Source organism: Macaca nemestrina, chromosome 4 (genome assembly GCF_043159975.1).
Source record: "Macaca nemestrina isolate mMacNem1 chromosome 4, mMacNem.hap1, whole genome shotgun sequence".
Lineage (NCBI taxonomy): Eukaryota > Metazoa > Chordata > Mammalia > Primates > Cercopithecidae > Macaca > Macaca nemestrina.
The window spans coordinates 95455457-95475244 of record NC_092128.1 but is presented as its reverse complement, the minus strand read 5'-3'; the positions used below and the strand labels follow the sequence as shown (position 1 = coordinate 95475244).

At 43.0% G+C, this 19788-nt stretch overlaps 1 protein-coding gene across 9 annotated transcripts in view; it reads left to right on the top strand.

Annotated features, from left to right (window-relative positions):
* LOC105475709 (oxysterol binding protein like 3) overlaps positions 1-19788 on the top strand; it is a 185908-nt gene that overhangs the window by 146445 nt on the left and 19675 nt on the right. For all 9 annotated transcript variants that reach the window (XM_011731195.3, XM_011731191.2, XM_011731196.2 and 6 more), the window contains 4 exons: positions 3113-3250; positions 14044-14107; positions 17948-18026; positions 19425-19569. In XM_011731195.3, the coding sequence (XP_011729497.2) occupies positions 3113-3250; positions 14044-14107; positions 17948-18026; positions 19425-19569 (426 nt within the window). The remainder of the gene's footprint in view (positions 1-3112; positions 3251-14043; positions 14108-17947; positions 18027-19424; positions 19570-19788) is intronic.

Genomic DNA, 19788 nt, shown 5'->3' with positions numbered 1-19788 from the left:
GTCATTGTCTCTACTGGATGCTGGGACATCAGTGTCCCCCAAATGCAGAGTCTCTCTCCTGGGCGTTTGCCAGTTGGCTACACTGGAATTGGAGTGCCCCCTCGGCTTCACAGACCTAGCCCTGCCGACACCCCCCATTGATGGAGGATGCTATTCTTTTCTACATTCTAAGCATTCTGCAGTCTTAGCGTTTATTAAAACATTATTACTTCTATGATTTGAAGATTAAGGGGAAATCTTACCTGCTGTCTGAGAGGGATATCCCATCGTCATTCTGCCCAGTCTCCAGGGCCTCCCCTATCAAAGAGACTTCCTTTTTTTGAGTCAGGGTCTTTGTCGCCCAGGCTGGATTACAGTGGTGCAGTCCTACCTCACTGCAACCTGGAACTCCTAGGCCCAAGCAACCCTCCTGCCCTGGAGCCCAAAGTGCCGGGATTACAGGCATGAGTCACTGTACTTGGCCCAAAAGACTTTCTTTCTTGTTACTGATAATCAGGGTAGGAGACAAAAACAAGCTGTATTTTTTAAACTGTTCTTGGTTACTTGTCCCCAGATAATTTTTGCTGAATAAAAAAAAGGAAGGCAAAGCTTCTAGAAATAGCTTCTAAGGCAAGTGTTAAAAGTCAGCATTTGTGGGCAGCTCTTTTCTTTAAAGGAAATGATTGGCTTTGAGGGTGAAAGTTTCTTAAAGATGTTTCATCCTGTGGCAATTTAGAGACCCTTAGGATATTCAGATGATTGATTGGTATAATTGCCCTTGAGCAGAGGTTTGAGGAGAGGCTTCTCATCCCCAGCATAACCACTAAGCAGGAGTCTTATTGCATGGGTTTTGTTTACTAACCTGCAGGTCTGCTTATGCCCCTGCCTGGACTCTCCCTCATGCTGCCAACCCATAGGGAGAGTGCTTCCTTCTGCCTCCCCTTAGGTCTCTCTTCCCCACAGCATCATGCATGGCACTAGGTTCTTTCATTGGTTGTGTTCTATTTTACATGGTGAAGGTGACTAAGGGTTGATTGAGCATTCCATACACGGTGTGGCTGTACTGTTTCACAGGTTACCAATGTGGAGAAGCAGGGAGAGGAACACACACCCAGGTTTCAAGAACGCAGGCAGTCACAAGTAGGACTGACTTGAGTGTAGTTGATTTTTTCTTTTTTTTTTTTTGAGACAGAGTCTCTCTCTGTCACCAGGCTGGAGTGCAGTGGCACAATCTCGGCTCACTGCAGCCTCTACCTCCCAGATTCAAGTAATTCTCCTACCTAAGCCTCCTGAGTAGCTGGGATTACAGGTGCGTGCCACCACATCCGGCTTGTTTTTGTATCTTTAGTAGTGATGGGTTTTTTTTTTTTTTTTTTTTGAGACTGAGTCTGGCTCTGTCACCCAGGCTGGAGCGCAGTGGCTGGATCTCAGCTCACTGCAAGCTCCGCCTCCCGGGTTTACCCCACTCTCCTGCCTCAGCCTCCGGAGTAGCTGGGACCACAGGCGCCCGCCACCTCGCCCGACTAGTTTTTTGTATTTTTTAGTAGAGACGGGGTTTCACTGTGTTAGCCAGGATGGTCTCAATCTCCTGACCTAGTGATCCACCCGTCTCGGCCTCCCAAAGTGCTGGGATTACAGGCTTGAGCCACCGTGCCTGGTCAGTAGTGATGGGTTTCACCATGTTGGTTAGGCTGGTCTCGAACTCCTGACCTCATGATCCACCCACCTTGGCCTCCCAAAGTGCTGGGATTATAGGTGTGAGCCACCGTTCCCGGCCCTTTTTTTTTTTTTTTTTTTTTTTTTTTGAGACAGGGTCTTGCTCTGTTACCCAGGCTGGAGTGAGTGCAGTGGTGCAGTCACGGCTCACTGTAGCCTCGACCTCCTGGGCTCAATCAATCCTCCCACTTCTGCCTCCCAAGTAGCTGGGACCACAAGCATGTGCCACCACACCCAGCTATGTCTGTTGTATCTTTTCTGTAGAGAAGAGGTTTCGCCATGTTGTCCAGGCTGGTCTTGAGCTCCTGGACTCAAGCGGATCTGCCTGCCTTGGTCTCCCAAAGTGCTGGGATTACAGGCATGAGTCACTGCACCCAGCCAAGTATAGCTGATTTTTATAAGCCATCCAGCTGCTCTAGAGAATTCTATAGCATGAGGTGGTGAGGTGGCCCCTATTATAGGCAGCACCAAAAATTTAGCAGAAGGTTATAAAGGAAGGTTATGTGACTAGTGAGCATTTATGAAAGGCACTCAGCTCTTCTTCAGTATAAGAAACTGCATGAAATGTGCTGGGAAGAAGAAATCTTGAGATTGTTACTAGCCGACATTAGAAAGGAAAATTTGCCATCACTGCTTAGGCTTAACTGTTTTCACACACATGGAAAAAAAGACAAAGAAGGTAATGTGCCCCCCCGGTGCCCTGACGGGGAACCGCTGCTGATGCCAAGACCTCACAGTGAGGGCCGCCCAGAGACTTTGTTCACTTCGTGTTCACGTAAAGTTTTTCTTCCTTCCGCTCTTTATTTTAATTTTAATTTTTTTTTATGTTTCACTTTTCCTCCCAAAAAAGCAGAACTTTAAAGTCACTATATCCTGTGGCTTGTTTCCCAGGCTTAGGAAATGACTCAGATTTTCTTTGGTCAAAATGAATGTTTTGGTTTCTATAATATCACATTTTGAATGGTTAAATTTATGATGCTGATTCCTGAGTTTTGGAGGGATGTTTTAACACTCCTTTTTTAATAGTCTTTCCCCACTCTACCCCTAAAGCCTTAGCATCTTATCAAGATCCTCAGATACTGTCAGGCTTAAAAGTACTGGCCTCAGCTTACCAGTTTCCAGAAACAGCGTAGTCCAGTTTAGAAATGTCATCGTCTTGATAGCGTCTCCCAACTTTTAGGCATCAAGATAAACGGACAGCTTGAAAACATTGGATTAATCTGTTTGGGGGCCCAAATAAACATTATTTAAACCTACAATTTTAAACCTATGTTGGTTTGGTTGTTTTTAAACAACCAAAGACAAATCTTTGGCTTTCTGAAAGAAAATCATAGAGGTTTTATTTTGTTAAGTTCTTTGTGAACAATAAAGCTCTTGGTGACACAGAAGTGACAACGTTCTTTTCTCTTGTCCTTAGGTGTATGTGGCAGCCTTTGCCATATCAGCGTATGCGTCTAGCTACTACCGAGCTGGGAGCAAGCCATTTAATCCAGTTCTTGGAGAAACATATGAATGTATTCGGGAGGACAAGGGCTTCCAGTTTTTTTCAGAACAGGTATATACACCCTTTTGTGCTTGTTGGGAGGGGTTGCTTATGTCTCCCGTTCATAGTGCTTCTGAAATATTTATTTCCTACCTTTCACTGGCTTCAAAGCAGCCGAGATAATTACAGTGCTTTTCAACATAAAGGGAGGGATCGATTTCCCTTCCACTGAAGCCAAGCCACCACCCAGGGGCATAAAGGTACCACCAGTAATTCTGCACACTTGCTTGGCTACATGCATTGCCGGGGTCCTTTCTCTTTAAAATCGTTAGCACAAAGAATTTTGAAAGGATGAACATTGGCCCAACCTTCAATTTAGAGGTTTAACATTGCTCCCTAACACACTGACATCGTTATTCCAGAGCATGAATGCCCCCAGCAGAATGGGTAGCACCAGATAAATGTGTTATGCTCAATTTTGATTTGAGAGGAATCATTCATTGATGTATTTATTCATTCATATCAATAAATTATTTCTAGAACATATACCATGTGCCTGCCACTGTTCCAGGTGCTAGGATATCACAGTGGGGTGGGGGTGAGGGATCCGGATAGGAGTCCTTGCCCTCATCTGATGGATGCACAACCTTGTACTCATGCAGCCTAAAGTTCCATCACATTCTTGCCATAGAAGTAGCATACAGTAATACTCAGACATCAGACAGCCTAGGATCCATCCTATCTCATTTCTACCTCTTACTAGCATTATAACCCAGGGCAAGTTACATAGCTTCTCTGTGCTTTAGTTTGCTCTCGAGAGTGGAGATGATGACAGTTGTATGTACCTCACATGATTTTGTGATGATTCTGCGAGACACTGTCTGCAAAGCACTTGGAGCAGTATCTGAGACATGAAGATACATGTTATATGAGTGTTTGCTGTCATTATTGATGCATGCCAGCATGCATCAATAATATGGGGTGGGAACATCTAAAATACTTGTCAATAGGGAATTATTTACCTAAAATGGAGTGTACACATATTGAAAATTTAAAAAAACCTTCTCTTACTAAGATACACAGAAAGAAATTTTTTTAAAATTATAACAAATTTAAAAAATAAAATATACCCTCTCCCACCTTGTTAAGGTAGCAATCAAACACGTTCACTCTCTGTATATCCCTAAATCCCTAGGAACATTAAACATCATTGTTTCTGTACATTTCTCAGCCCCCAGTTCTTAGAGAACTAAGGAGAAAGGGGGGGTGGATTGCTAAAATATTCTTTTATCTTGCTGCTCTCTTTATCAATGGATTTGCACTACAGAGAGAGGAAGGGAAGCGTGGGTTGGCTGAGAGACTTATGATGATAGTGCTTATCTTAACTGTAAATGATAAGGAGTGTTCTCTGGAACTTGAAGGAAAATGAATATACAGTAACCCAAAGCACACTGTCAGTAGCTTGCCAGTTAGAAGCTAAAACAAGAAATTAAACATGGACTGATACTGGGGAAGTAGGGAGCTAAATCAGTAGTTAAAGGGGATAAGATAATCTGTGTGATTCAAAATTCATCTGGGTTATTTAAATACTGAACCTAAAATAGAATGAGAATAAATGAAAATATAATTTGGTTTCCATGGTATCATATGCACTCTTGTGAAAAAATAAAGGCCAAAAATAGCCTCAAACTACAGCAGACAATCAGGACAGGATGAATAGCTATAAGAAAAGAATAGTAACGTGAACTGTGTAAAGTTGAGCTTCAGTCCTCTGAGCCCTGGTGGGACAGGGCCCAAAACAAGATCTGTTTGTGTGTTTCCCATGATGGCACAGTGGGGAGAAATCAGAGCTCCTGGGCACCTGTGCACAAAGACAGAAAGAGGGTTACATAACTTAGCATTTAGTTCCATGAAATAAGCAAGAAAGAGAAGTGGTTATTGTTAGTAGTTTAGGATGTGCTGGGTGTAGGATGTGCAGACCTGCCTGCTTCCAATCTTAACTCCACAGTTTGTTCCATGCGTGACCTTATGTAAGTTCCTTCAACTTTCTGAGCCTCCCTTTTTTTTTTTAATCTATAAATTAGGAATGATAATGTTTGACTAATAGGTTGTAGTAAGGCTTAAACAAAATAATACACTGATGGAAATATTCAGTAAATGGCTATTGCTCTTATATTTACTGGGAACTTCTACAATGCCTTTTTTTTTTTTTTTTTTTTTTTTGAGACAGAGTCTCACTTTGTTGCCCAGGCGGGCTTCCAATGGCACAATCTCAGTTTACTGCAACCTCTGCCTCCCAGTTCAAGTGATCCTTGCACCTCAGCCTCCCAAGTAGCTGGGACTACAGGCTTGTGCCACCATGCCCAGCTAAGTTTCGTATTTTTAATAGAGATGGTGTTTCACCATATTGGCCAGGCTGGTCATAAACTCACTTCATGGGATTCGCCTGCCTTGGCCTACCAAAGTGCTGGGATTACAGTCTTGAGCCACCACGCCTGGCCTACAATGCCTTTTAATATAAAGTGTTAAGAATAGTAAGAATGACTGGGCGCGGTGGCTCACGCCTGTAATCCCAGCACTTTGGGAGGCTGAGGCGGGCGGATCACAAGGTCAGGAGATCGAGGTCCATATTGGCTAACACGGTGAAACCCTGTCTTTACTAAAAATACAAAAAATTAGCTGGGCGTGGTGGCGGGCGCCTGTAGTCCCAGCTGCTCAGGAGGCTGAGGCAGGAGAATAGTGCGAACCTGGGAGGCGGAGCTTGCAGTGAGCCGAGATCGCGCCACTGCACTCCAGCCTGGGCGACAGAGCGAGACTCCGTCTCAAAAAAAAAAAAAAACAAATAGTAATAAGAGTTTGGGAGACTGAGGTAGGTGAATCACTTGAGGTCAGGAATTCCAGACAAGCCTGGCTAACATGGTGAAACCCCATCTCTACTAAGAATCCAAAAAATTAGCCAGGTGTGGTATCACATGCCTATAATCCCAGTTACTCAGGAGACTGAGGCAGGAGAATCACTTGAACCTGGGAGGCAGAGGATGCAGTGAGCCATGATTGCACCACTGCACTCCAGCCTGGGCAACAGAGCAAGACTCCGTTTCACAAAAAAGGGAAAAGAATAGTAAGAGGAGTGTTGACAAGGCAGAGAGGAGCCTGAGGAATGACTTGATGAAAGAAAACTAGAAGGGCATGTATCTATAGTACATATGTTCAAATAAGATATGCTATATCTCCACTTCTAGTACAAGTGGTTTGAAGGGGCCTTAATGTCGCTGGTGAGTCTCTGACGGAAGATGGCTATCAGGCAGCCAGGAGTGCTCACAGCTGGCTTCACCATGGTCATACCACCAGTCCTGATCATCATGGAGCTGCTTCATCTGTCTGGAATTTAGCCTGATGGCCGCAGATAGTTGGTTATTTTAATATACCTAAGAATGGATGAGTATCTCAGGGATAAATTCACACTAAGCTTACAAGAGTCTGATGTATAAACTAGAATGCTACTATATGCATTTACTGTGAAAAATAGACCTGCTCTGGGGATCAGAAAGCATTGTCCAGTGTGACTAGGTATGATTTTCCCATAGGCAGATTACTTGGGAAACCACCGAGAATCCTGAGTGAGTATCAGTGTGAAGAGCCACCTGTGTGATTCAGTGCGCCAGGCAGCCCTCTGCCTTAGGAGTGGGAAGGGTGTAGGGTCGGAGCCTCCCTTTTCCTGGCCAACAGGAACCTATCAACTCAGTGCCCCTCTTTCCCTCTCCTGACCTTGTCTATTCTAATTTAACACGTCTGAAGAGAGTGCCAGAGCATTTATTCTGTTTCCCACTGGTACCTGGTATGGCTCTTTCTGCCTCCAGCCCAGCAGACAGTCTACCTTGATGGAGGCAGCATGACTCTGCCCTTGCCCATTCTGTGTCATTGATATACTTAAGGTCTCGTGGCTTAGAGGTTTGTTTTCTTGCGCCTCTCTACAGTGAGTACAGGTTTCTGGATGACTAATATAATAAACTGGGCAAGCCCCCTGAATTAATATTTTGGGTGGAATTTTTTTCTAAGGAGGATGTTGATGGAAATTATATCTCGAAGCTTAAGGACCTGGCAAGAAACAACTTGGCTTTTCTTCTGAGTTTCCTAGACAACGGTCTGATTTGGAAAGCGATGGCGGTCTCTCCCTCAAAGCCCCTCGATTTTGTTATCCTATGGATTTGCTGGGTATGTGGATGTTCCAGGTGGGGAGCAGCCAGGCAAGTGGAAGTCGTTGCTGCTTGAGAGTTCGACTCCGTTGAAACTTGCCTCTCTATTGTTTCTCATCGAAAAGACCCAAAACCACAATATCAAAATGACTCATGTGGTCAGAAACCAGAGAAAGCATTTCTTGTTAAAAACTTTTCTTATTACAAGTATTAGATGTGTAGAGTGCTCCGTGCATTCATGATCTTACTTGATCTCCAAAATGGTGCTCTGTGGAAGGTGAGGCAGGGATCAGTTACAGGCGAGGAAACCAAGGCCTAGAGGATTTGAGCTTCCCAGTGCCCCTCAGCAAATGCTAGATCTCACCCAGCCCCTCTGTTTCCATCCCTGCGTCCTTTTCCCCTCACCCTTTGTGGGGTCTCTCGTGTGGACTCAGTGACTGTGCTCAGAGCTACTGGAGTCTGCGGTGGATGTGAAAGCAGCCCTTCGTGTATGCTGTTCATTCTTGCCCTGAAGAGTCTCTCCAGACTCACATAGGACTTTGTTTTCAGCTCCCTTGGTAGACTGGGGTGTGGCCTTTGTGAAAGAGGAACGATCAGGAGTGAGTCATAGACATTCCTGTCCCGGGTTCTGACCCTCTGGCTCTTCCACCTTCTCAGAGGTTTCCTTTGTGCCAAAAAATCCAATTCAACCTTGGCTTTCTACACAAACCCACAAAAGGAGGAATTCAGAGAGGAAGGACTTCCCTTCTTTCCTTATTGGTCAGGGACTGAGTATCTTCTGGCAGGTGATTCCCTGCTTGCTGTGTCCTCCTGCTGCCCGGCAGAGCTAACACACTGTTTTTGAGCTGCATCAAGGGAATAGATGGGTCAGAAAACTTATTTCAGTTGACTACATTCCTTTTTTCATACCTTTGGGAAAGGTTTGCTGTTGAAAGGATATGCAATTAAGCTATAGTCTAAAAGTAGCTTTTCCTAATTACATGAAACATGTCCAGATCATTGTTTATTTTAACCATTTACCCACCCACCTGCATACCCTTGAGAGTGTCAGAAAAGGTGAGTGCAGTTATTAAAAGTTACTAAAATATAAGAGATTGAAAAGAAGATATTTTCCTTTGCTCTACAGGCTCAGCTTTTCTTCCTTTTCTGTTATTTATTGGAAGACTCTGAGTCCATACATTCTTGGACAGACTTATACTTGCCACACCCATCACTTCCTCCTTGCACACTCATGTAACTTCTCTGAATAGTCCTTGTATCTACTAGTAAGCAGTTATTTATTACCTATTAAATAAGTAAATACCATCTTAAAGACACTGTCAAAGGGTAAATTCATTCAAATAAAACCAGCAATAAATCAAAGATGAGACAACTAAACCATTGCTTTGTGGTTTTCTACATTTCTAGGTCAAGTCAGCACTTAATGTGTTTTTGTTTTTTAATTTTTTGCTAGAAGCCATATGTTTATGAGATAAGTGATTCACTCTGAACATGGGAGAAGGGAAAATAGTTGACATCTGCATTCTTCCCCAGAATCAGGTCAGAATTCTTGGCATCATCCTTAATAGCTCTTTCTCTAATAACTCACATCCTCTCATCAGCAAATCCTGGGGTCTTCCTTCAGAAGCCTGCCTTCTACAGCCAGCCATTTTCACTCTCTCTCCCATTTGGTGCTGGTCACCTAGCTCAGGCCACTAAAATCAGTGACTGGGATTATTGCAGTTGGACTCACTACTGGTCTCCTGTTTCCAGAGCCAGTTAATTCCTTATCCAGCAGCCAGAGTGACTGCTTAAAACAGAAGTAGCAGCTGCTCTAAACCCTCCACCAACTTCCCAAGTCACTTGGAATAAAATCCAAAGTCCTGGCCATGATCCACAACGCCCTCGAAAATCTCACCCTCAGACACTTCTCCTACTTTCCCCGCCTGGTCATTTAGCTCTGCCACACTGGCTTTGCTTCTTCTGCTTCGTACCAAGCATTTTCCAGCCATTGGCCTTGGCTGTGTCCTCTACCTGGGACGTGCTTCTCTCAGATATCTGCGTGGTTAACTTCCGAACTTCTCTCAGCCCCACAGGTTTCCATTATTAGAGTCCTGCCCCGCCACCCTGTCTAACCAGCCCTCCTACTCACTGTCCCCACATCCCCATGCCCTGCTTTATTTTCCTCAACACACATTACTACTGACAAATTATGTGCTTCTTATGTGTCGTTTGTCTTACCCACTTCCATACTAAAATACAACTTCCATCAGGGTAAGAATTTTTGTTTCTTTAGCTTATCATTTTACCCTTGGTGACTAGGACAGTGCCTGACACATCGGAGGCAATCAGTAAGTGCTTGATGAGTGACCTGGAAAGAATGGCCACTTGGTCCCCCTCTCCAGATGACTTCTTCACCTGACACTTGCCCTCTTTTTCATTATTGCCCTGTATTGCCACAGGGAAGTCAGGACCTGGGAGTACTGGATAGTTATGCCTTGGAGCAGTTGCAGGGGAGAACTGATGGTATTGAAGGGCTACTTTTCTAAATCTGAAAAATAAAAGCTTACAAAGTACAAAAATACTGAAAATACATCCTTTCCCTATCTGCTTCTCCCTTGACCTCTTATATAAAGTGCATTCAAAGCATAAATTAAAAATGATTAGGTCAAGGTAAAGAAAGTCCTCAGATATATAAATAAATTATAAATTACCAGAATTCTTAACTGCCAGGGGAACTGTATTGGGACTTGTAGAAAGAAAGATAGATACATGTGTTATCATATGAATACTTGCATAATAAAAACCATGTGTAGTAATTCCTTGAATGCTTGGGCATCCTTACCAATCAAGAATTGCTCTTCTTTGATTGGAGAGGAAGTGATAGGGAAGAATGCTTAAAAATAAAAAGTCTAAATTGGGTTTATTCAACAGGCTAACAGAGAGCATCTCTTCCAGGGCTGGGTCAATTCAGACAAATGCATCTACTGCCTTTTTTTGCCTGAGTTAAAATGTTAGGAGAATACAGACTCAACCAAAATCCTACAATAACATAGACAGGTTAGATTCTGCTCATTATTCTCTAATAGATTTTAGAAGGATTGCCATCAACAAAGATTAGTGATTAAGTGTGAATTACCTTTTTCCATGGGCATTGAAGTTAATCAAAGCCTTTGTATAATATTTTCAAGTTGGCCAGCATCCGCTGCCACCTTTGATGCTAAGATTTGAAGAAGACATTAACATCAGATGTTAGAATCAGAGCATTTTGAAGCCAAGAGGGATCCTCACACCTCATTTTACAAAGAAATATGTGAGACTCAGGTTGGAAAGGTCAAATTCAAAAGGTTTTTTCTCCAAATGTCCATGAGAAGGAACCTTAACGATGTGTCCTGGCTTTGGGGAGGGACACGAGCCCTGGATCTGGAAGAGGATGATATAGGTTTGGAGTGCTACCTTGATCACTCATTAATGGTGTGGCATTGGGGAAGCTCTTTGCTGGACAGAACCCCTGTTTCCTAATTTATAAAATCAGGCTAACAAAGATAGTAAGAACCAAGTGAAAATACACTCATTAAAAAAAAATCAAAATATAGTCTCTGCCTAATCCACATCAGCGTACAATCCTGGACAGTTTGTATGTGTTCTCTTTTAGTTGGCCAAGTCAGTGGAATCAGCCTTATTTCACAGATGAGGTGACAGAGGCTGAGGGGATGGAAAAGCTGTGAAGGTCAAACAGCCAGCAGATGATGTTGCAGTCAGGGCTCAGGTCCGTGGAACAGCAAAAACCTTTCCCTCATTCCTGGACACTAGTGCAGCACATGGCAGATGCTCCAGAAATAGGAGAAAATATACAAAATAATAATAATAATAATAATAATAATAATAAGCTATCAATGTAAATCTCCCCAGAAAGCTTTGTAAAACTCTTAAAAGCAATGTGGGCCAAATAAACCATTCCCAAAAGCCTGTGTAAGCCATAAAGAAATAAGCAAAGTTACTGATATTTGAAGGTTGAGACTTAATTCAGAAAATGTGTTGAACCCATCTAAACTTAATCTGCTAAACATTCATTCATTATCTAACACAATAGTTTAAAAAATCAAGTTTGCATTTTTATGAGATGTGTGTATACAGTAGGGGTTCTTTTATAGTTCATATGGATAGGATATTTATCCCTGTTTTATGGTGTTTAAAATTATTACAAAAGAGGTGTATGGTTTTTATATACTGTGTTTGGCTTTGATGTTTACATTCGGCCATACCTGTAAAGATGCCAAATTCTTCATCAAAGCTGTAGTGCTCCTCTCCCACATTGCTACATTGTTTTTGTGGGATGAATGTAATCTCCTTCATAATAATCCACTTTAAAATATGTCTCCATTATGAGGGAGAGGAACATTTCATAGCTGTCCTTCCACTCCGTAGTGGGTCATGCCAGGTGGGGTGGAGAAGTGGGGAGTGGCGATTGTCTTGAGCTGATTTCTGGTTGTTTTTAATTATTATTATTATTATAGATAGGGTCTCACTGTGTTGCCCAGGCTGATCTTGAATTCCTGGACCCTGGGCTCAAGGGATCCTTCTGCCTCAGCCTCCCAAGTAGCTTACAGGGCTGTGCCACTGCACCCTGATTTTGTTTTATATGATCCCATGGTTTCAAAGCTAGCTCCACTGTTTTCATTGAGAGACAGCTAGTGAAGAAAAGGAGAAGAATGTAGCATTTTTTGATATAAAGTATCTCCAAGTGGTAGGATTTTTTAAAAAAAGACAACTGGATATGGTGGCTCACACCTGTAATCCCAGCACTTTGAGAGGCAGAGGTGGGAAGATCACTTGAGGCCAAGAGTTCCAGACCCATCTGGGCAACACAGCATGACCGCATCCCTACAAAAAGTGAAAAAATTAGCCAGGCATGGTGGCACACACCTTTAGTGCCAGCAACTTGAGAGGCTGAGACAGGAGGATCACTTGAGCCCTGGAGGGCGAGGCTGTAGTGGGCTGATTGTGCCACTGCACTCCAGCCTGGGTGGCAGAGTGAGACCCTGTCTCAAGAAAAAAGACAACATCAAAGGAAATATGAGAGAGTTACATTATGGGATTAGGTTTCTAAGTCAGTGCTTGAAGTGAAAATTGCCCTTGAAAATCCCACAGGCACAGAAGGGCTCACGTTCTTAGGAGGCACATGGGAACTAAGACAAACCAAAGAGCAGCAAATCTGAGTCTCCTGCTTTGTATTGCAACTGGCATTTATGTTCATTGAGGAATCTGAAAGATACCTACATGATTTACATCTTTGTCTCTACCTTTCTTTGGCCCACATGGCTGTAATCCCATGAGTCATATGTGGGTGTGGTGTGTGTGACCGCATCCTCCCAGCCCTGCAGTCCTCCAGCTGGAGGCCTGGCTCACAGAAGTAGTTTTCAAACCATGTTCCTCAGCCGAGAGTCCTAGGAAGGTGAACAGCTGTGGATTTGTTACCCACTGCCCTCCCTTCCTCCCCACCTGTTTTCTCAAGCAAGGGCTCAGTATTCTGGGTTCTTGATAAGATGGGTTTGAAAACCGTGCAGCTGCTCAAAACATTTTTTTTTCCTTTTTTTGCAAAGTTTGAAAACCAGTGAGGTAAACCAAAACTGCTGGGTCTTTCCTCTGACTATCAGTGTGGCTTGGGAAACGTTACTTAATCTTTCTGGTTTCAGCCTCTTTGTTTATAAAGTGCAGGCTTTGAGCTAGATACTCTCAATGTAAGACACCTCTGCTAGGAATCAGCTACATCAGAGAACTTTCTGGAAACAACCCTGAAAGCATTACTGTGGTTTCACCAGTACTGAATTAGAATAACAGCATGTACACCTCTCAACGTTCCCTGAGTGCAACTGAGATAATGAGGAAATAAAGGGAGGAGCCATTTTCTCTTCAGCCTCTTCATTACTGAATAAAATGAGTAATGACTCCTTGCCAAAAAGCAGTCTCTGCTCCAGGGAATTCTCTTTTCTGGAATGAGGTTACTTACTTGCTCAAGATAGTTTTTATCTTGACAAAAAAATAAATAAAATGTTCTTAACAGTTGACTAACGTTTCCTCAACAATTGTGTGTCCCCCCCCCCTTTTTTTTTTTTAATAGAAACATTCTTTTTAAAAAAATTACCTTGCATCGGTCTTCTTGTAGGTGATTTGAAAAGGGGCTGGCCTTTATTACGCAGAGTTTTCAAGAGTTAAGTTGGCTGAGCCTGAGGAAGAGCATTTGGGTTGCATGTTAGAATACTTGTTACTTGATATCTTAATTAAAACATCTGCAGCTACTTTCAGAACAGCTGACAGAGATGTTGACACATTGGTAGCCAATGTCAGATTATATGTTATGGATGAGCAATCCTCACATGTCCCTGTTTTTATTTTTATGTCTTTCAAAATGCGCCTCTATCCTCATCACTCACCACCTGGCCGCCCTCCCACAGAGGCTTCTGGAGGCTTCCATTCAAGGGCCTTCCCCTCACCCTTGACCAACCTGAGCAAGTGGGAGCTGACTGTATCAGGAGCGCCCTCTTGAGGACAGACTTGTTGAGGGAAACTAAAGTTTTTCCTTCAGTTCAGCACTGCACACTGTGTTACATCTCAGTGCAGGGGAGAAAGAATGGATTTCATGAGACGCAAAAGTTCATTTTTTGTTTTTCTGTCCTTTGTTTCCATCAGGTCAGCCACCATCCGCCTATCTCTGCATGCCATGCTGAGTCTAGAAATTTTGTTTTCTGGCAAGGTAATGTGCTAATACATTTTACTTCCATCATATTGTGTAATATGTTATCTATTTACTTTATCCAAGAATTGCTATCAATTCTTACTGAGATCAAAAGTGGTTCCTGGATTTGGGTCTGGTTGGAAGGATCTGCATCACCTGTTCTTGCCGCTCATCTCTCACTTAGTTTATCTGAGCCTCCTCCATTTATTTCTGTAACTTTATCTTATTTAAAAATCATTTGAAATGCCTCACATATTTCAAGAGACACTAAATATTTACAGTCGTTTATCAGAGTGTAGACAGCAGAGGGGTTTGCTGCTTTGCCAGACTTAAATTTTATTTCCGAAGTCGTGTTTTACATTGCTTTCTTCTTTTCAGTTTTGAGATGATTGTTCCTAAAATTTTGTTCAGTTTATATTTTGAGTTGGGGGTGGGTGGGTAAATCTTCTGAAGAATAAATAAGGCTATAGCCATTTCCTAGATGGATTAATTTTGTTAACCTCTCAATTTATTTAAAAAAAAATGTACTGTAGAAGGAAAATATAAGCATCCTAAGTTTTTAGACAGTAAGCACATATACATTTTAAAAATATTTTTCTCTGCTACCACTGATATCACATGTTGCCTTTACACACACACACACACACACACACACACACACACACACACACGCAGTCTATTAAACTTTAAAAGTACAAAACAGTACACTGTAACCCTCTTCCCCAGCCACTCAGTTTCTCTCCCTGGAGGCAATCAGTATTTCCAGCTTAAAGTGACAAGTACCATGGTTTTCTTTCTTCACCTTTGCTATTAAAGTTTAAAATTGAAACTGCTCTCTCACCAAAACCCTCTGGAAATATTCTCATAAGGTTCCTAGCCTCCTAATTGATAAATCTCACTCATGCTATAAGCACCTCTTCTTTGTTGTTTCAAACGTTGGAATTTTTTTTTTTTTTTTTTGAGATGGAATCTCGGTCTGTTGCCAGGCTGGAGTGCAGTGGCACAATCTCAGCTCACTGCAACCTCTGTCTCCCATGTTCAATCATTCTCCTGCCTCAGCCTCCCAACTAGCTGGGACTACAGGCATGAGCCACCATGCCCAGCTAATTTTTGTATTTTTAGTAGAGATGGGGTTTCACCATGCTGGCCAGGATGGTCTTGATCTCTTGACCTTGTGATCTGTCTGCCTTGGCCTCCCAAAGTGCTGAGATTATAGGCGCAAGCCACCTCGCCCAGCCAAAAGTTGGATTTTTTTTTTTTTTTTTAAATGAGAGGGGTCTTCTCAAAATAGTTCTATGTACTTCCTACATTACATCCTTCCCTTTCCTGAGCATCCTTCTCCTAGGCCATCCTTCCTCATCAGCCTTTTCCTGAGCAATCCACCTATTTCCATGGGCCTAGGATTCCCAAATCTTGGTTTGTAACCCAGCCTGACATTTCTCTGCCTTTTATGTAGGTTGTGTAAACCATTTCCGTTTGTTGTGATTGTAGATGTAGCTGGGCTTAAATCTGCCCTCATGATGTTTCTTTTCTGTTTGTCACATCTGTTCTTTGTTCTCCTTTTCCTCTTTCTCTGCCTTTTAGATTGAATAATTTCTATCATTCTCTTTCGTCTCTCCTGTTAGCTTATTAGCTATACTTACCTGTTTTGTTTCTTGTTAAAGTTGTTACTTTAGGATTTATGTTATATATTTTTAATATCATCAAAAAATATTATGCCAGTTTCACATATAGTGATATTTACAGAAGTATACTTCCATTTTCCCCTCCCAACCTCTCTACCTTTTTTTTTTTTTTTTTTTTTTTTTTTTTTTTTGAGACGGAGTCTTGCTCTGTCGCCCGGGCTGGAGTGCAGTGGCCGGATCTCAGCTCACTGCAAGCTCCACCTCCCGGGTTGACGCCATTCTCCTGCCTCAGCCTCCCGAGTAGCTGGGACTACAGGCACCCGCCACCTCGCCCAGCTAGTTTTTTGTATTTTTTGTAGAGACGGGGTTTCACCGTGTTAGCCAGGATGGTCTCGATCTCCTGACCTCGTGATCCGCCCGTCTTGGCCTCCCAAAGTGCTGGGATTATAGGCTTGAGCCACTGTGCCCGGCCTCTCTACCATTTTTGACGTACATCTTACTTCTGCATACCATAAATCATGTAGTACATTGTTACTACTCTTGCTTTAAACAGTCAGCTATCTTTTTTTTTTCTCTTGGTAACAATTTTATGAACATACAACTTATATACCATATCATTCACCCGTGTAAAGTGTACAATTCAATAGTTTTTATTCACAGAATTGTGAATTTTATAAACTGTGCAGTTATCAGCACAGTTAATTTTAGAACATTCTCATCACTCCAGAAAGAATCCTCTTTAGGAAATATTACCCTGCCCCTTTTCTCTCAACATTCCCCAGCCTGTAAATGTGCCTGTTTGGGGCATTTTATGTAAATACGATTATACAATATGAGGCCCACTGTGCTCGCTGGTCCCAGCCCCACCTCCACCTCTCTCACCTGGACCCCAGCCAGTGCTCCCCACTGTCCCCTCTGCTCCCACCCTGTAGTCTGTCTATCCTCAGTGCAGCAGCCAGATGGGATCCTCTTGCTGTTCTTTTTCTATTCCCTGGCTTCTCTGTTGGTACCATCATTCACACAAGTTAGAGAAATCTGACATTGTTCATAAATTCTTTTTCAGTCTGTATCTAATTTGTCACCTAGTTGTGCCTATTTCTTCTTTTTTAGCATTTCTGGGCTCACTCGCTTCCCCATGTCTGTTGTCTTGGTTCCCTTCATCCCCATTTGTTATCCCCTGGGCAACTGCAGTAGCCTCTTAACTTGTCGTCTTGCTTCTCCTCTCTCCTACTCCTGTTCCATTCTCCGTATGGCTTCCAATTGCCTTTGCAAGGTCCATGTCTAATCACATCAGTGGTCTGATTGTTTCCACTCATTGCACACAAACCAGACTCTTAGCCAGGCTTGGAGAGCCCATTGTTTTTCGTTTTCAGTTTTTTTTCTTTGTTTGGTTGTTTGTTTTTGAGACAGAATCTCACTCCGTCACCCAGGCTGGAGTGCAATGGCACAGTCTTGGCTCACTGCAACCTCCACCCTGGGTTCCTGCCTCAGCCTCCCGAGCAGCTGGGACTGTAGGCACCCACCACAATGCCCAACTAATTTTTGTATTTTTAGTAGAGAAGGGGTTTCGCCATGTTGGCCATGCTGGTCTCGAACTCCTGACCTCATGTGATCCACCCACCTCTGCCTCCCAAAGTGCTGGGATTACAGGCATGAGCCACTGCACCTGGTTTTGTTCTCAACCTTTCTACTCTTCTCTAGATAAGACAGTCTGAGACCTGTAGGATAGAACCATACTATGTGACTATGTTTTCCTATACTTCTGTCCCCTTGGACAAGCTATTTAGCCTTAAATTGCTTTTTGTCTGCCCAATGAACTCCTGCTTTTTCCTCAAAGCCCCATTTAGATAGCCCTTTCTGACAAGCCTCTTCTGATGCTTTCTCTAAGCATGTTCGTCACTCCTTCTTCTCAGGTTTCATTTTACCTTATAACACACTTAGTTATAACCTGGGCCTCTCTGTGTGCTAACTACTTGTTTTCACTTCTGTCTGCCTGTCATGCTGTTAACGCATTCATGGAAAGGACTTTATCTTATCATTTCAGTTTCCCTGATTCTGCGCCAGGGGTCCATGGGGTTGGTACTTATATTTTATGAAAAGTTATCCTATATAATAATTGACTTGATTGTGAAGAGATTGTACTGTATAGTGATTGATCATTTATCTAGCTTAGGAACTATTTCATCTACCTAACTCTTCTGCTAAAAATGTAATATTTGGTATTTCATTTCAGATGTGAGATGGAAAAACAAATTCTGGGGCAAATCCATGGAAATCGTTCCAATTGGCACAACCCATGTGACTCTGCCAGCGTAAGTTCTTCTTCTGTGGTTAAGGAGCTTTATGGAATTTAGGGCCAAGATTTTGCTTTGGGAACCGGATGCCCACCCCCCGCCAGTTGCATTGAGTGTGTGTTTTTTCTTGTAATCTGTCTGACAGTAGGTTTAAATGTTCCTCCTTTTGGCAAGCTCACTTTTAAAAAATGTTTCTCTCTCAAATGGAAATGCCTCCTGGAGACCAAAGTTCCCCGAATAGATGCTTATTAAAAACTCATTTCCACTTCCTAACAAGATTAAGAATGGTGGTTTTGGCTGGGCGTGGTGGCTCACATCTGTAATCCCTGCACTTTGGGAGGCCAAAGTGGGCGGATTGCTTAAGTCCAGGAGTTTGAGACTAGTATGGGTAACATGACAAGACCCTGTCTCTAAAAAACATACAAAAACTAGCCAGGCATAGTGGTGGCACGCACCCATAGTCCCATCTACTCAGGAGGCTGAGGTGGGAGGATCCCTTGAGCCTGGGGAGGTTGAGGCTACAGTGAGCTGTGATCATGCCACTGCACTCCAGCCAGGGTGACACCCTGTCTCAAATTTTTTTTTTAAAAAAAAGTGTTTTTCCTTTATTGTGCTGCTTTGCTGTCAAAATCCCTTTTAAGAAAGGTATGGCCTTGATCTGACAGGGGTGATTGATACTTATTTATTAAGCAAGATGCTTGTGAGCAGGGGCTCTGGAGCTGGACTGCCGAGATTCACCTGCTCACTCTGGCACTTACTGACAGCGAATCGCTGGACAGTTTACTTCACCTTTCTCGTCACCAGTTTCCCCGTCTAGAAAGAGAGAATAATAAACCACCTACTTCCTAGGGCTGTTGTGAAGATTAAACCGATAATATACTTAAAACACCTAAAATAGTACTTAGCACACTGCATATGTTTTGTAAGTATCTGGTCATATTATTAGTACCATTTTCCTCATAATTACTGAATTCCATAAGTAATATCCGAATACTTTCTCATCATAAAGGATGCAGGCAATATATGTTCAGCAAATTGTATAAAATCTTCATCCCTTCCTCAAGCCTCCCTTTCCTAGTTCAGCAACATTAGACAAGCCCCTCTGGCTCTGAACTGCCTCCTCTGTCAAAGGAGGGGGTGGACTGTTCCAAGAGACCACCAGCTTCTAGTGAAGCCTCTGGTAGCTTCCAGAGTGCAGAGTCTGAATGCTGTCATTCTCTGTGGCATGCACGCCTCCTTGGAGAGTGGAGGCTCCTAGAACATCCAGCGTGGCGTGGACACTCAGCCAGTGTTGCTTCTGTGAATAAAGGGATGAGTAATGCATGACATGACTTATTTTATAAAAGAGCAGAGTTTGTTTGCATTTGCTGCTGGCTCTTCTGGAAATTGGTACTTCTACTTTTTCCTTCTTTTTAGTTTCGGGGATCATTTTGAGTGGAACAAAGTGACCTCTTGCATCCATAACATCTTAAGCGGGCAGAGGTGGATTGAGCACTATGGAGAGATTGTCATCAAGAATCTGAATGATGATTCCTGCTACTGCAAAGTGAATTTTATAAAGGTAACTCCAGTGACTCTCTGAGCTCTGTCCCTGGAAAGGCTGTGGCAGAGCCAGGGCCCCAGAGCACAGGGCATTTGAGAGATTTTTCACCTTCACCTTTATGCCAGCAGGCAAGCAATGCTGGAACTCCTTGGTCCCAGCTGCAGCTCTGTCACCTAGACCAGGGCAGTGGCCCCTCCTGGGGGCCACTAGGGTCTGTCCTCAGTACAGCAGCCAGAG